The sequence below is a fragment of the Lemur catta genome, chromosome 18 (genome assembly GCF_020740605.2).
Source record: "Lemur catta isolate mLemCat1 chromosome 18, mLemCat1.pri, whole genome shotgun sequence".
Classification (NCBI taxonomy): domain Eukaryota; kingdom Metazoa; phylum Chordata; class Mammalia; order Primates; family Lemuridae; genus Lemur; species Lemur catta.
The window spans coordinates 6,510,863-6,529,377 of NC_059145.1; the positions used below are offsets into that span (position 1 = coordinate 6,510,863).

The window sequence follows — 18,515 nt, forward strand, 5'->3', positions numbered from 1 at the left end:
CTGGAGGATAGGAAGTCCAAGATCAGGGAGTTGGTAGATTCTGTTTTTGGTGAGAGCCTGCTTCCTGGCTCATAGATGGCACCTTCTTACTGTGTCCTCATGCAGCAGAATGAGAGTGAGAGAGCTCTCTAGGGTGGTCCCTTTTATAAGGGCACTAATCCCATTCTTGAGGGCTCTACCCTTATGGCCCAATTAGCTCCACAAAGCCTCACTTCCTAGTACAATCACATTGGGGGTTAGGATTTCAACATACGAAGTTTGGGAGGGACACAAACATTCAGTCTGTAACACTTCTTTCCAGATTTGTTATTTTTTGATATATAATTACTGTTCTTTTTTTAAGTGATAGGTGTTTGGGGCAGAGGCTGGTAAAAAATGAAGACTGGATTGCAAATATTTTAGATTCTGTGATCCATGCAGTCTGTTGAAACTACACAGCTCTTCCATTTTAGTGCAAAAACAGCCATAGACAATACGTAGAAGAATGCGTGTGACTGTGTTCCAATAAAACCTTGCTTACAAAAACCGCCAACTGTATAGAATTGGCCCATGCCCATGAACTATATATAGTTTTCTGGCCCCTGAACTAGACTACAAGGGACTCCGCCTTATATCTCCATATTACTAGTAGCTAGTACAGTGCGTAGGACTTGTTCAATTAATATTTGTTGAATTAATAGATGCTGCTTAAAGAATGTATTAAAGAAAGACATCTTTGTCTACAATGTATATTCTATTTCTAATTTCTGTTTTCATCAATCATCTCTTTAACCTCAGTACTAACATTGGAAGGTTTTTGTTTTCTGTCAAAGTTAATATACTTTAAAGCTAGAACTACATAAGTCAGTGGATCAACTGGTGCGTGGATAAACAAATTGTGATATATCTATACAGTGGAATACTACTCAGCAGTAAAAAGTATGAACTATCTAATATATGTACCAACATGGGTGCATCTCAGATACATTGTACTAAGTGAAAGAAGCTGGACACAAAAGACAATACACTGTGTGATTGCATTTTTTTTTTTTTTTGAGACAGAGTCTCGCTCTGTCACCCTGGCCAGAGTGCCGTGGCGTCAGCCTAGCTCACAGCAACCTCAAACTCCTGGGCTCAAGCAATCCTCCTGCCTCAGCCTCCCCAGTAGCTGGGACTACAGGCATGTGCCACCATGCCCGGCTAATTTTTTTTTCTATATTTTTTAGATGTCCATATAACTTCTTTCTATTTTTAGTAGAGACGGGGTCTCGCTCTTGCTCAGGCTGGTCTTGAACTCCTGACCTCAAGCGATCCACCCGCCCTTGGCCTCCCAGAGTGCTAGGATTACAGGCGTGAGGCACCGTGCCCGGCCTGTGTGATTGCATTTATATGACATCCTAAAAAAAGCAAAAATACAGAAACATAAAGTAGATTGGTCATTGTAAGGAGTCCCTTGCAGTGACCAAAGTAGTAGGGGATTGATACTTTTTGGTGTGCTGGGAAAATGTTTTATATCTTGATTATGGTGGTGATTAATTGGTATTAATGGTACAATGTATAAATGGTATACATTTGTCAAAATTTATCAAACTGTATACTGAAAATTGGTAAATTCTGTTATATATAAATTATGTCTCAGTAAAGCTTTAAGAAGGAACAAACTAGGTCTATATTGCCACTGCAGCATTATTATACCCTAAACTATAGGGAAAATAGGTGTGTTTTTTTTAACTATGAAAACACAAAAAATTAATGGGATTTTAATTTTTTTTTAATTACAGAGACACAGCTAAGTTCCCCTGAAATTCTTCACCCTGAAAGAGAAGTCTCTCCAGGTAGCAGAGAGACCTCGGATGAAGTAAGAATAATAATGGCAGATAAGGAGGTGAATATTCTCCTCTATAATTTTTCTCAGTGATTTCTTTCTCCTGGTTGTCCTCTCTCTGATGCAATATTAATATTGGCTGAAAAGATTTAGGTGGCAGAGGGTTTTAACTTTTGGAACACTTATCTCAGGGAGAGATTCTTATAGTTAAGATGAGTTTAGCACTGTTTCTAAAAATAACAGTAACCATTTCTTGAGTCGTTTTGTATGTATTATTGTTTCTGTTACACATGGGGAAACCAAAGCTTAGGATCTTAAAGTAATTTACTCTAATTCATACTGTTAATAATGGGAGAACAAGAATTTGAATACAGGTTTGAACCCAAAGTTCTAGGGCATTTTCCATTATACACCAGTATGTAACAGAAATGAAAAATCTTGGAAAAAATTACTATATTTATGGTATGATGTGAACATAACTTTCAGCCCTAATTTGTAGATGTGATCAGAAATGCAAAGTAAAGATAGCTGCATGATAAAATAAGCAGTTCTCTATTTGTATCATTATCTTTCCTAACTTCACATATCTGGCAATATCCATAAAGCCGATTGATACATGTTCATATTTCTGATTAAGATTCTCAGTGTGTATTTTTCATGTTGAGTCTGACAAAACAATTTACCCAGAATTCTTTTAAAGAATTTAAAATCTGGTCAGGTACGGTGGCTCACGCCTATAATCCTAGCACTCTGGTAGGCCAAGGCAAGAGAATCACTTGAGCTCAGGAATTCAAGACCAGCTTGAGGAAGAGCAGACCCCGTATCTACAAAAAATAGAAAAAACTAGCTGGGCCTGGTGGTGCGCACCTGTAGTCCCAGCTACTGGGGAGGCCAAGGCAGGAGGATCATTTGAGCCCAGGAGTTTGAGGTTGCAGTGAGGTATGATGCCACCACTGCACGTCACCCAGGATGATAGAGCGAGACTCTGTCTCAAAAAAAAAGAAAATTTAAAATCTTTTAAAATCTGTTGTTGTGAAAAGCAGCCTGAGAATTAAATGAATTCTTCTGTGGAAATAAAAATTTTGGTTGCATTTGTGTGTACTGTCATCCTGTGCACTTAAAAAAAAAAAAAGCTTAATTCTCCTATTCCTGTTTATACTCTAGGTTTTTTTGAAAACAGTTTTTATAGTAGAAGTTAGATTCCCTCCCTAGTCTCTGCACTGCAGGTAACTGGGTAGAAATTCTGCTTTAATGAATCGTGCACACTGCCTGGTTCTCTGGAACCTGATTTGTCACAACTGACAGACCAAGATTTCCTGATGCCAGTGGTGGTAGGAAAGATGATGGCCCTCCCTGCAGCAGAGCGACTGAGGACAGATCCTGCTAGATAATGTCAAAATGGCCTCTGGGTCCTTTTCTCAGAGAGGAAACAATCTTCTAAATGGGAATGGAGAAACAGTATTATTAACGTAGTCATCTTAACATCTTAACATACAGAAGAAGTCCTATAAGCCTTTAGTTAGTTAATTCAAGGCTGATTTCTTACTCATTCATGACTGCAAAGGAGACTATTCTTTTTTTGGATCAAAGATCATGAACCCTGTTTGGAATTTATAGTGGACATGTTTGTACTACTACACATCAAATAGATGGAATTGTATAGCTTTTCTCATAATGAATGTCCTCTTTTCAGTGTTGCTGTTTGCTGATATCTGTGGTTGTCCCTAAATGGTCTTAGAAGTTTCTATTAAAAGAAGTTAGTGATGCTATATTTTTTAAGTCATTGATCACTTAATAATTACAAGTCACTTATTAGAAAGACAGAATTGAATATTTTATCTGCACAAAGATAGTATTGTAAAGGGTGTGGAATCTTGCCCTTGGAATTTGTGTATAGGGTCATTTGTCCTAAAATTTGTTTATTGAAAGGGGGTATGGTATAGTGCAAGGAGCTTGTGAATTGGAATTAGAAGATATGGCTTTAAATCCCAGCCCCACCACTTTGTGATGTTGGGCAAATTAATTGTTTTATTTATTTATTAAGTAGATATTTAGTTTGTATACTTTATGCTAGCCATTGTTTTAGACTCTTAAGATGCAAAGATAAATAAGAAAAATAGTCCTTGCCCACAGAGGGTCCTGGTAAGGGAGGAAATAGACATATGAACAGATAATTATAACTATAATGTGGTCTGATGAATGTAATGATAGATTCCTAGGGCATTAGGTAAGTACAGAAGAGAAATGCTTTTCTGAATTTCAGTTCTTCAAATGTAAAATAGAGGCAAAAATACCCATTTTACTGGGGTGCTCTGCAGATTAAATTAGATAAAGAATATAAGACATGTAGCAGAAATTTGTCACAAGTAGAAGCATGCATGTGGAAACAGTTATTATTTTATTGCTTTGTAATATATTGTGGCTGTTCAGTTATATTAGCTTACTAATGACAGAATTGCTCAACAGTATTTGAGGTATTTGGAATATCCATGGCACAACTGTAGTCCCTCTTGATTTGATTTCCTGAAGTAGTCAGGTTGCCTTGGATTTTCCAGGTTTTCTGAATATCTTGCCTAGAGTTTCCCTTAATTGGAGTTTTAGATAGATATTCTGTTCTCAGAAGAGTTAACAGAAGTTATTCAGAGTCATACAGCTAGTTTAGCCATGAAGTTTTTAAATAAACTGTTAATAGTCCTTTGGTAAGAGGAGAAAGATCTAAACAGAGAGCTTCCTAAGCTATGTGTAACTATACATAACTGGGGGGGGAGGTTAGTGATTTGCAGGACATGCTTTTATTTTTACTAGGTTCATTTCTTGAGGTGACGTTTCTTTTGAGGTCTGAAGGTAAGGACCAGCCCTTTAAGAGATCAAGAGTCAATGTCCAAGTACTTTTTTTGAGAAATAGCTGTATAGTATTTTAAAAGAAGTAGAAGTTTTACAGAGACCAAATCCCACGGTCCTAATAAAAGCTTTTCTGCTTATATTTATTCCCCTTGAGGTTCCTCCATAGTAGTTAATATTTAAATACACCTTTTAATGATGATGGGGAAAAATATCTTGTTTTAATGTAAAAATGTTCAGAAACCTTCTGGGTTGCCTATGAATAGTTGTTGGAAGTGGTCTCATATTCACAGTAAGACAATAATAGACAAACTACTCCCTCTTGAACACATTAATAGTTGAAAGTACATTCTGTGCATTTTATAGAGCTGGTGATGAATACAAAGGAATATAGTATTGAGTGTGAGCACCAGTGACATTTGTGTTACATAACATTTCTGTGCTTAGTGAACTTTAGAATGCCAAATAACTGCTCATTTACCACTAACTTTTAGTAATTCAAGACTACTTGCAAATTTTGGGGTATATTGATTTTCCCCCTTCTGCTCAAATAGCTTTGCTATTTTTCAAGCTTTATAACTTATAAACAGTGGAACCTGGATTTGTGAGAAGCTCAGTGACTAAACTTGGAATAAATAGTACCTAGAACTTCCAGACCCACTTGACTCTCCCCACCTCCTAGAGAAGAATAATAGAACCAGATAATCTCTCAATACCTGGCAGGATCAGCTTTTAGAAAGTAAGTAGAAGGGAGGCTTTTTACTTCTGCCACAACGTGGTAGAATGGAATTACTAAAGGTTTTGATGCCAAACAGGCCTGGTTTTGAGTCTAGATTGTCCACTTACTAACTTTGTCACCAGTAGGTTACTTTTCCTTTCCAAGCTTCGATTTCCCCTTCCATAATGCTGGAGCTAGAGACACCTCTGTCCAGTTGGGTTGTTATGGGGAATGAATATGGAAATTGCTTTGCAAAGCCTGGCGTGCTATAAGAACTCAACCCATTAGTTCCTTTTTCATCTTTTTAGTTTTTCTCTTTTAGAGTATGTGTTTTTAGTAAAAGGCAGGTGTGTTGAAATCAGAACATTTTATGGCAGTTACAGAAACTGTTTTACTTTGACTTGGTATTTAGATGGCCTGTTTGTCTCTCTGCTGGATCACACAGGCAGTAGGTTTTAAGGATAGCCTAAATGGAGAGACCAAACTCCCCCCCCCCCCAAAAAAAACCCCAAAACTCCAGTTGACACAGAAGTCAAATTATCTACCTATTGCAGTTTTGGTCCTATTTTATTCTTGTATCAGAAGAGAGTTGCCCCCCCCACCCCCAGTAGTAAGGTGCAATGACAGCCCAAGTGTTTCTGGCTCTTAAATGGGAGTAGTAGCTATGCAGGACAGTTTCACATTGATTGGATAGGACATCCTGTCCTTTGAAGTAAGTATTAGGCAGTAGTGCTGCAATGCTCACGCATAGTGTTGGATTAATCACTGCAGAGTTCTTGGCTTTGACCAACCTGTAGAGGTGAAATAAAACTGCCTCTAAGAGACACTGGCAACTATAGGAGAAATGATGACTATAAAACACTGAGAGGAATAAGAGAGATAAGGTTTAAGAGTGGCTTCAGTGAATTGATTGTCTTAACTAAGACTTCTTTGAGTCTTCTTAAATATTTGGGTCTTAGTTTCCTCTTTCAATCCCAAAAGTCGCAAATAAAACACAATAAGTGTATGTCTTATGGGTCTAAGCACAGACTTAAGTTCTTTTTGAGATAAGGTGTTGCTCTGTTGCCCTGGCTAGAGTGCAGTGGCGTGATCATAGCTGACCGCAGCCTCAAACTTGTGGGCTCAGGTGATCCTCTTACCTCAGCCCCCGAGTAGTTAGGACTACAGGCATGTGCCACCATGCCTAGCTAATTTTTCTTATTTTTTTGTAGAGACTATGTTGCCCAGGCTGGTCTCTAACTCCTTGCCTCAAGTGATCCTCCCACCTCAGCCTCCCAAAGCGCTAGGGTTACATGCAGGAGCCACCACACCTGGCCCTTAAGTTTTAAATCCCAGTTGTGCTGCTTTTGGCCTAGGGGTCTTTTGTTTTCTAACTCCTTATGCCTTAAAGTCAGTTATAAGGATCACACAGTCCTTTTATGAGGTTGAAAAAGCTGTTGATATACAAAATGTGAAGCATAGCAGACACAGCACACAGATGCAACGAGGACTGTGTCTTACAATGTGTAGAGATCACATGCCCTCAACTTTTGCAGCTAGATAGTCCTTGGTTTGAATTTCATCTCTGCCACTTATTCTGACTTTGCGTAAGTTGCTTCACTGTTTTTGGACAACACTTTTTTCATGTGTTAAAAAGGGTGTATTAATACCTTTGTAAGATTGTGAGGATTAAAGGAGTAATACATGCAGAATGTACATAGTACATAGTACATAGTTGGCAGGCACTGAATAAATATTAACTCTATTAGTAGTATCTCTCAATCCTTAGCCCCGAATTTGGAAAACTTACTGGTATTGTCTCTTTGAAAGTAAATGAAATATAGGATGGAGTCTCTTGCAGTTCTTGGGGGAAAAGGTATTTTATAAACTAAGGCTGTTACAATTGCCGTTTATCATGTTCTTCAGGTTGGTAACAAGGAAGAAGATGCAAAGAAGAAAGTATCTATTTCTACCTTCTCATCCAGTACCCAGGTATCCTGCCCACTCTGTGACCAAGCCTTCCCACCCACAAAGATTGAGCGACATGCTATGTACTGCAATGGTCTGAAAGGGCAAGATACAGGTAAACACTCATCAGGGCAGCCAAACTCTTATTCTTCTTTGTATGGTGGTTTTGTAGTCCAGTGTGATAAAATGCAGGGAAAAACAGACAGCTATTCTTCAAAGTTAAAGTTATTGTTGTTTTTGTTTTTTTCTATCCAGTTAATTTTCTAATACTTTCCTGTTCTTTATTACTTTTGGCAGGTATATTATCTTGTTACTGTACCTCAGGAGGAGGGGAAAGGGAAATCTTTCACCTTTTAATGTTTCAACTTGTTCTTTCCCATAGGTAGGCCAAAAATCAGTACTAGGCAAAATATATTTCAACTTATATAAATGTTGAGACTCTTGAGGAACTAAATTCTTAGAGTTGCCCATTTTTCATTCAAAATAAATCCCTTGTGGGTTTTTTTTTGTAGAAATTCTACGTAGAAACAGTTAGCAGCTGAAAAATATCCTTAATTACATTCATGTCCTATACGTCTCTGCTGAGTTACCCTGGAGCTGTTGGTTTGTCTTTCTAAGAGTATACCAAAAGCCATAATTTTGGTACAGTATAAGATATTGATCAAGAAAATCTTCTTGTTAATCACAGCCCTTGAAATACCACCTCTGATTTGGCCTTTCTGTCTGTGATTTCAAACTCTAAATATGATAGTGTCAGCACAGCTTTCTGTGGTCCAACATGCCGAATGTAAACCTTAGGTGGTAGGAAATGTTCCAGTGTTCCTCTCAATGCTACTTGATTACCATAACTTAGATGTATTTAAATCTGACATTGTATAATTGTGAAGTATTTTATAAGTTAAGATTGCCAGAGAAGAAAGGCACATGTTATTTAATTTTCTTGAGGTAACATGCTTTTTAGTTATTAAATAAGGAAGTACCTAAACTTGTAATTTAATAAATTTTTTGATTTTTCTGATTATAAAATAGTACAAGTTCATTGTTATAATAATAATGGCTTACATTTATTGAATACTTAAAATTAGGCATTATTTACATAAATGAGACCATGCTAAATATGTACAAGGGCTGTCCAGAAAGTATTCAGCCATTATTAATATAATGAGAATGATTACATGGCTGTATACTTTCAGACAGCCCTCATATACATGTAGATTATTCTGCAACTTGCCTTTTTTTTTTTAACAGTAAATTTAGATCTTTCTAAATGTACAGATTTTTTTTTACATAGCTGAGATTGGACTGTATATAGAATTTTATATTCTGCTTTTTCTATTTATAGCATAAATTTTCCCCCATGTCACTAAAAGTTAATTTGTAAAAAATATTTATAATGCCTACCTAAGATTCTATAATCTGGATTGCCTCCATTCACTTAACTGTTAACATATTTGGAATGCTCCAAGTTACTGTGTTATAATTATATGGCACTGAGCCTCTTATGCCTAAAGTTGTCACTGTATTTTGGGGTTATTTCTCAAGCATATGTTCTTAGTACTGGGTAGTAGTAAGAAAAGGTAGACTCTAGAGTCCAGTCAATTTGAAGTTGAGTCCTAACTCTGTCATTTACTGGTGTGTGACCCTGTGCTAGTTTCTAAGCTTCCCTTCATGCATCTGTCAAATAATAGCATTTACCTTATTCATTTTTTGTGAGATTCTCTAAGGAAAGTGCTTAGCATAGTGCTTAGCACACAATATAAGAACTATTAGCTCTGTTATCACTCTGAATAGTGAAATTACTAGGTTGAAGATTTTTAAGTCTTTATGTGTAGCATTGTAGTCTTTTAAATACAATGCAAGTTGAGGCTGGTGGCTCTTGCCTGTAATCCCAGCAGTTTGGGATGATCATTGATGCCAGGAGTTCAAGACCCACCTGCCTGGGCAACATAGTGAGACCCCATCTCTGCAAAAAATGAAAAAAAAAAAAAAATTAGCTGGGCATGGTGGCATGCCTGTAGTTCTAGCTACTCAAGAGGCTGAGGCGGGAGGATTGCTTGAGTCCAGGAGTTCAAGGTTGCACTGAGTTAGGATGTTGCCTCTGCCCTCCAGCCAGGGGGACAGAGTGAGACACCGTCTCAAAAAACAAACAAACAAAAAAAACAACAAAAAGTTAAGGACTTAAATCTGGCCATCAACTCCTTTTAATGGAAGAGTACTGAAGGACTGGAATCTAGATGCAGTTTTAATTTGACATAGCTCTTTAGTCTGATTTGTTAGCTCAGAGTTCTAGTGACTAAAGGAATTCTGGGGCTGAGCATTTGGTGACCAGAAAGAGAAGAGAGTATGTTGTCTGTCTTACCAAGCACATGTACATGGCTGGTATTAGTTATCTAAGTTTATAATTTACTCAGCATTGAGGTCCAGAAATAGATGAGTTTGAGAAACTGAATGTCCCTTTGAGTGAATAGGTAACCTCCTTCAGGTCAGAATTATCAGGTAAGGAGTAATATAGGGTAGCTTTTACTGACATCTCCCATACTGAACTCTGCCAGTTTGTGCTTAAACAGAAAGCTTTGGCATACATTACTGTCAGATATCTTTCAGCTACATGATATTTGCTTTAAAGACTGTTCTTCCTTACTGGAGTTTGGTGGGGGAAGTCACCAACTCACAGCCCCAAATACTTGCTGTTGAAATTGGCTTGGGCTTGTTTTTTAATTTTCTCAAACCAAATGCAGACTTATTTTACCAGAGCCAGATTATTCAGGTGGGCAGTGTAGACTGAGTCTTACCGTCATCATCCATTCTGAGAGGACATTTCAGGTTCTCCTTATTCTGTTGGGTCCAGGGTCAATGATCCTGTATAATACTGCCCAGTTGGATTTATACTCGGAGTCTTGCAGAGTTTCAGATATGATAGAGGCAAATGTGTTTTTGTTATAATAGGAAGTCCTTATATTTTTGGCAGCATGTATCTTGTAGCTTTGATCCAAATGTCTCCGAACTCCATCTGAAGATGTCTGCTATATCCTGAATGACAGTCATGCTTTCTTTTTCCTAGGGAAAATTTATTATGAAAACTAGTTTAGAAATATAATAAAGACAAATCTAGAATACAGTCATGTGTTGCTTAATGAGGGGGATATGTTCCAAGAAATGTATCATTAGGCAGTTTCATCATTGTGCAAACATTATGGAGTGTACTTACACAAACCTAGATGGTCATAGCCTACTGCACACCTAGGCCATATGATAGTCTGTTGCTCCTGGGCAGTAAACCTGCACAGCATATTACTGTACTGAATAGTGTAGGCAATTGTATTATAGACAATTTTAAGTATTAGTATATCTAAACATATCTAAACACAGAAAAGGTACAGTAAAAATATGGTATTATAATTTTATGGGACGACCATTGTAAATGCAGTCCATCATTGTCCAAAATATTGTTAATGTGGCGTATAACTCTACTACATCCTTTTTTTTTTAATGTCAACTTGTCTACCTAGAACAAGAAATTTGATTCCTTTCTACCACCTATTACTTTCTATTTACCTTTAATTCATCCAAATATTTATGGATGAATTTATTTTTTAAATGGTGATAGGCCTTATGAGGCTTACTAAAAAAGTTTAAGACAAGATTTCTGCCATCCAGGAGCTTACATTCTCATTAGGGAAATAAGCATTTACTTAAGAAATTAATTATAAAATGACACAAAGTGAATGTATATCCAAGTACATGTCCCTGACAAATAGAATGTGAGAGAGGATTGCCGCAGTGAATAGGGATGATATCCCAGAGAAGGTAGGCTTAGCCTGGGCTTTGAAGGCCGAATAGGTTTTGGATAAACTCATAGGAATATAGGGGGCCCTTTGCCCTCCTATGTGTTTAGATAATATAGGAAGCAAAGGAAACAGCCACTACACAACAGCTTCCTCTTAATCTTACTAGTAGTGTTTGTTAACTTAAATCACACTCTGTGTGGACATTTTAGGCCCTGTGAGAGAGAGTCTGGAGCATGGAGTCCTCACTGGAACCACACCATTCTCTGCTTACTCCTCTACTTTCCTGGGAACAGAGTTCAGGGGTGTAAGTGGGTTGGGGGAATAGTTAGAGGAATTATGCGAAGCATCTACTAGTGTTCTGGCGTATAGTAGCTGCTCAGTAAGTTTGATCTCTTTATTTGGTTTCCTCACCAGCTTTTGTGCCCTGCTCTCTGCTTCCTTGCGAGAGATAGAAGTTAGTGATTGTTCTGGTTCCTCTGAGCTTTATGACTGGAGACAGAAGCCCAGGCTCCCAGCCTAATTTTTAAATCTTTGCTAAAAGGGAGCCTTTCCTAGTATGAAAGAGAAGGAGTTACTCTTCTTGAAGACACATAACCCAGGCTGGGAGACCATTAACCCAGTGCCTAAGGGATGGAGTAAGAGAGGACTTAACTCCCAGGGTTAAGTATCTAGTTTTCTGCTCCTTCCCGCTTTCCCCTGAAGCTGATCCTAGACATGCTTGGTTTGGCTGTGTAAAAGAAATAGTAATTAGAGTCATTTACATGAAGTGTCTACCATTTATGCCTAGTTACCATGCAGCACAGTAACAATTATGCATATCATTAAATATGTGTCTGATTAACTTTGCTGTAAGTTTTATTTGATTATGATACCACACTCTGGTTAAGTTGGCTCAGTCTGTTGCTCAGTGACATGGCTGTCTATTCAGAACTATGAAAAAGTAGAAGGAATGTTCTTTGAAGGCATTGTTTGTGGGGAGCAGATTCACTAAGTTGATCTACATTAGAACAAAGGCAGGCTTGCCTTTGCGTTTGCTCTCTGGAAAATGTATTTGAGACTACTCTTATTGAAACACTTAGGAAGAATAAAACTCTCCATTTACTCATTCAATAAATATTTATTAAGTACCTACTATATTATACCAGATGCAATGAACAGAATATATTAATACAATGAACAGAATACAAGGCCCTGATCTCTTGGAGCTTACATTCTAGTAGTGAGAGGCAGACAACAAAAAAATAAATATACAACATGTCAAGTGTTGATATTTTGGAGAAAAAAATAAAGCTGAGGAAGAGGGGGATAGGGAATACTGTGGTCAGGAGGCTGCAGTTTAAAATAGGTGGTCAGGGAAGGTCCCATTAAGAAGATAACATTTGAGCAGGGACCTAAAGGAAGCAAGGGAAATAGCCACTACACCACGTAGCAGAGGGAATAAGCTAAGAGGATTTTGAGGTAGGGAGGAGAGACTGTTATGGGTAGAGGGAACAGTTAAACATAAAGACCCTGAGATGTGAATAGGCTTGAGTGAGGCTGGATTGTAGTAAGTGAGGGAAAGACAAACAATGAGACCAGAGGAGACAGGGAGGCAGATCACAGGCCTCTTAGGCCATAATAAGGACTTTGGCTTTTCCTTTGAAAAAGGGAGGAACCACTGGAGGGATTTGAGCAAAGCATTAATATTTAAGCAAAGGATCACTCTGGCTGCTAGTGGACAGTAGATTATTGAGGTGCGGAACAAGGGTCGAAGCTGAGAGAACAGAGTCAATGTTTTATTTTTGGCAGTATGATAGAGTGGGAGAAACACAGGTATTGAAACTAGGCAGATCTGAACTTAAATATCAACTGTAATATTTGCTAGTTGGGTAATATTTGACACGTTACCTTAACCTCTTTCAGAATCAGTTTCCTTGTTTATAAAATTAGTCTGGCAGTATCAGGATTGTCATGAGAATCATGGATACTTTATAAAGTTTCTAACACTGTGCTTAGCATGTAACAGGTTTTTAATAATTGGTAGCTGCTATTATTATTGACCTTTTTTTTCCCGTCTGTGTAGTCTTCCTGAGGTCTGTGTTTCTGTGTGCTAATAAATAAAGAAAGGAAAAGGCATCAGCCAGGCAGAACTAAGGGAAAGATGAAAGGCAAGGCATAAGAGTAAAAGGGGTAAGAATAAGTTAGTGAGAAACAGGTCATAGGAGAGTTAGGGATGCTGAAGACATTAACTATATATACTTTGTGTCTAGATAGAGGGTTGTGGCTTAGAGTCAGTGTACTGCCAGAAGTGGATGTTTTCTTGAGGGATATCCCCTGGAAAAATAAAGGTGGGTGGGTAGAGGGAGGGAGGGATCCTTCTTATAAATATGCCTGAGAGCTAACACAGAAGGACTCAGGCCTAGAATAGGCTTGACTTGGGTGACTCAGCAAAAATCCCTAAGTAAAACTTGTCTCTGAAATTAGACAAAGTTGGACTTTTTCTGTTTTATGTACCTGTATTTGTCTATCTGAATGTAATTTGTACCCCATTCAATCTTCTCACTTGTATTAATGTGGTTTTGTTGTACCCAGGATGAGTACATTAAGTATATTGCTCTTGGAGCCTAACTAGTGATGTATTTTTTTTTTTTTCTCTTTTTTGAGACAGTGTCTTGCTTTGTTGCCCAGGCTAGAGTGAGTGCCGTGGGATCAGCCTAGCTCACAGCAACCTCAAACTCCTGGGCTCAAGCGATTCTCCTGCCTCAGCCTCCCAAGTGAGTAGCTGGGACTACAGGCATGCGTCACCATGCCCGGCTAATATTTTTCTGTATATTTTTAGTTGTCCAGCTAGTTTCTTTCTATTTTTTAGTAGAGATGGGGGTCTCGCTCTTGCTCAGGCTGGTCTCGAACTCCGGACCTTGATCCATCCTCACGCCTCGGCCTCTCACAATGCTAGGATTACAGGCGTGAGCCACCGTGCCCAACCACTAGTGATGTATTAACAGCTGTGAAATAGCATAGGTTTAATAGAAATAACATGGATTTTGGGGACAGACTGACCTGTGAGGAGATATACAAATCAAACACAGGTCATGATCTCACTGAGATTACAGTTCAGTTGAGTAGATAAGACATGCACACAAATAACTGTAATACAAGGTCAAAACTATTATACTAAGGGACGTACAAATAAAAATCCTGTGGTGTTTCAGAGGAAATGTGTTTAGAGATTGAGAGGGAAGGGCATTAATGTAAGGGAATAGTAGGCCAAAATCACATAAATAGAAAAATGTGAAGGGTATACAGGAAAAGAACAAGCAATTTAGTGTGGTTGTAGTATGGACAGTTGGAGAATGACAAATGTAACAAGTTATGTGGGTTAATATGGGGCAAAGTTTTTTCCAACTCTAAAATAATTATTAGTGTGTTTACTCCACTGGGGTATGTAGGATTCTTTTGGATGCAAGTGTTGGAAATATAATTCCAGTAACCTTAAACAAAAAAGAGAAGTTAGTTTGTGTAATAATTGGGAAGTCTGGTTAGGGGTTAGGCTGAACTAAATCTGAGAGCTCAGATGATGTCTCTCTCCATCTTCAATTCCACTTGCCTCTATTCAACAGATAGGCTCTTCTTAAGGGACAAGCAAAATGGCTTCCAGCAACCATAGCTTTTAATGGAAAGGAGGAGTTTTTTCTCCTGAGATCATAGGTCAGTCTAGAGACAGACTCTGATAGGTTTTATTTGATTCAGGTGCCCACCCATGTTCTAGTCATTATAACCAAGTAGATGGGTAAGTATCATTTACAAGTCAGAACAAGTAAAGGAAAAACCTTTTAGTAATTATCAGAAAGGATATCTATCAGAAAATTCTGTTAGTCACAATAACAGAAAACATTATTAACAATGGATTTAATACATAGGATTTCTTTTTCTTCACGTAACAAGTCTGGAGTGAAGCAGTGGCTCAGTGATGTAATTGAGGACTTAGGCTTTTGCCTTTGTTCCCATGGTCTTAAACTTGTGGCTTCCTGATTCATGGTTTCAATGGCTGTTGAATCTCCAGACCTCACTGTTTGAGGCAGGAAAAGACAAAAGGGTAAAGGGGCATGACTGCTTGATTCTGACTACCTAGATCTAATACTCATTCCTGCATTCTCATGGAATTAAGCTTATTCTAAATTATGGTTGAATTTGATTCAATTCTAAATTTCGTGTTCATAGCTTTTATGTGTGTTTATATGTCTTTTTGTGTATAAAGTTAAACTATCTCTGAAATAATTGGTTAATTGCTTTTTTACAGTGATTCAACTTAACAAAATTTTTTCATGTCCTGCTATTAGTGAAATATTGTGCTAGATGCTGGGGGTGAGGAGGAAGAGCTCAAGGAGTGATAAGGGATATGATACAGAGCTGAATGGGACCTCAAATTTGAACTCAAGGAATTTATGGTCCCATGAGGGAAACAAGACTTGGGCATGACTAAGTATAATACAACTCAGTCAGAGTGCTTAAATAGAGGCACTAACCACCCACAGAGGAGGAAGGTCTTACTTCTGATTGGTATGATAAAGGAATGCTTCTTACTTAATTGTTCCCTTAATACTGGGCATAGGTTTTTTGCTTTTTTTTTTCCTAATAAAGGTAAGCATCTAAAAAAGCATTGAGCCTGTCATGTATAAATTATCTGAGTTCAGTTGTTTTTTTAAACTGGATTATTAAAAGTAGAATTACTAGATTTTATGTATAACGTTTTAAGAGTGCTTTGTGGAAAGGTTATACTCATTTAATTTCACCAGCAGCATATGAAAGTGCTCCTCTTGCCACACCATTCCAAATACTGAGGAATATTCTTTTTTAAAAAAATTATGGCAAATTTGATAAGCAGTAACCAATCGTATTTCATTGTACTTTATATGTCTTTCCTTTTTTTTTTTTTTTTTTTGTTTGAGACAGGGTCTTGCTCTGTTGCCCAGGCTGGAGTGCAGTGGCACAATCATAGCTCACTGCAACTTCAAACTACTGGACTCAAGTGATCCTGTTGCCTCAGCCTCCCAAATAGCTAGAACTACAAGTGTGCACTACCACACCTGGCTAATTTTTCTTTTTCTTTCCTTTCTTTTTCTTTTTTTTTTTGGTAGAGACAGGGTCTTGCTAGTATATTTCATTGATTAGTAGTAAAGTTGAAATTTTTTTTAAAGCCAATTTGTGTTTCTTCTTTAAAGAATTGTTCTTGAAGTTTGCCCTAGCATTTGTTAGGATCTTAGTATTGTTTTTATCAGTTTACATAAGTTCTTTGTAAATGATTTGCCTTTTGCTTCAAAGGTGCTTTCCAGATTTTTTTCACTCACCCATCAGTTCTCACCAAGTTTCCAGATTTTTGCTGCTTGGGACAGCAGCCCCTTTCTTGGGTGAACACTGTCAAAGCTTTTATTTCTTGAAGCAGAAACAGTGCTGATCCTGCAGAAAGATCTAATCAGTGTGAACAGAAGTGGCACTCATAAGGGGAAAAGAGTACTAGAATTTATGCAGAATTAAGGGAAGGGTGGCAGTAAGTAGAAAAGATAAAGAATTCTGCCATTGTGATGGGAGGAGGAAGCTAAAGAGATAGGAGGAAGAGGAGGTGGCTTTGGTCTAGAGGTCAACAGCAACTGGATGTCCAAAGTAGTATATTTAAAAGAATTGGGACATAACTCCAGAGCAGCTGGGAATTTAAAAACATACTTTCCCCCCATGAATATAAAAGTAATAGAAATAAAACCAACTGGTGAAACCATCATAAATATTTTATTATGTTTATTCTTTTTGGGAGGGTTGTAGGAACAAGCACTCCTCTCCCCAATATTAGGGATTCTGATATACATATATATGTAAAAAATTAATTTCCATCCTGTTTTTACATTTGTCTTTTCCCCTCAATATTATAATGTAAGCATTTATCTAACATGCTGTTAGAAATTCATTATATTCATGAAATTGTTTATAATTTTTAATTTTAACAAATTATATAAAATGTACTTAATTCTTTGCCTTCATTGGGGAAATATTTTTGACAAAGGAAACCAAAGTGACAGGAGTAGCTTATAAAGCAAAATGCAAAGACATTTTAAAAAGGATGTTTTGGAATAGAGCCTGGGCACTGGGTCTTATCAGTTATAAAGTAGATTCCTCTTAATAGGCTTCACCCTAGAACCATTCAGTGTTTTCTGGAGAGAGCATCATCTTATTTGAATGCCGATGGTACTGACATAGCATCATAACTGTTAGCCACTAGATGAACTCTTAGACTAGTAACTCCACCCCAGACTTAAGTTACACTGTTATGTAACTCTCTCTCGGATTATTAATAATAATGTAGAAGCTCTTCTGCCCACCCCAGTGGTCTGAGTTGTCTTCTGACAAATTTTGTTCAACCTTTCTGTGGAGCATTTTCTCATATCACCTCCACTATGGTGCATTAATAAAGTTGCTGTGTGATGTGACATATGAAGTGGCAGTCTGCTGCAGTCCAGGTCTTCTTGAGTTCTCAGTGCCTTTGCTCTTCCCTTCTTGTTCCTCTTAACGTTGAATTTGCTTTTGCTTCAGTTACCCCTATTTATTGTACATTGATGCTGAAGAGTGAGGCCTCAGAATTTATTTTAGCAGTTTTTCTTCTGCCAGATATGCCTATTCCTTCCTTGAAAAATAAAATAGGTCTTTTTAACACCTGAGTTAATACCCAAAGCATTATGTGTTGAAGGAATATTAACAGCTAAAAACCATTTAAGAGAAGTTCTCTCACTTCAAGATCTAGTCACACTTTTTAATTCAGGCATCTAGAGCATTTTAAGAAAGAAGTTCAAGGAATTAATATCAGATGGGTGACCACCATTAGAACTATCTTAGAGCCACAGCCAGGACTATAATTATCTATGTGGCTAAGTTATTGTTATCTGCATTTTACTGATGATTAGGTTAACTACTGATAGAGGTTCAGTACTTGTCCATCATTAGACAGTAAGCAACAGAGCCAGGACCCATAGCTAGCATTCTTCATTACTGTGTTCTCTCTGCCTTCCATGTGTAGAGATGGGACACACAGGGGAAAGTTTGAGGAGACCATGGAAGCTTCAGTCAGTTTCAGGAAGGCAGAATACTAGAATCTTTCACCTCTGAATGCATACATGAAGTGTGATCTCATCAGGATTGACCTTGTCAGCTTTTCAATTACCATAACAAATAGTTTGATGGATTCTGACTCTTTCCTGGTGAACAGAGTCCATGTGACATAGTCCCTCTGTAAAAGCATGAGTGCAAAATCAAAAGATCAGATGAACAGTTACTTCTGGTGGTGGCTGTGGAGATTGACCATGCACAGACTAATTTGTTACTAGGGAGTTTTCTGAGGGCCTGATATAAAGGAAAAATGCTTGATAATAAGATTATTTTTCCATTGAATACA

The 18,515-nt window shown here is 37.7% G+C and overlaps 1 protein-coding gene across 2 annotated transcripts in view; it reads left to right on the forward strand.

The window, feature by feature from the left end:
* Window positions 1-18,515, forward strand: part of UIMC1 (ubiquitin interaction motif containing 1) — a 93,736-nt gene that overhangs the window by 50,782 nt on the left and 24,439 nt on the right. For both annotated transcript variants that reach the window (XM_045530617.1, XM_045530618.1), the window contains exons 9-10: window positions 1,761-1,864; window positions 7,269-7,425. In XM_045530617.1, the coding sequence (XP_045386573.1) occupies window positions 1,761-1,864; window positions 7,269-7,425 (261 nt within the window). The remainder of the gene's footprint in view (window positions 1-1,760; window positions 1,865-7,268; window positions 7,426-18,515) is intronic.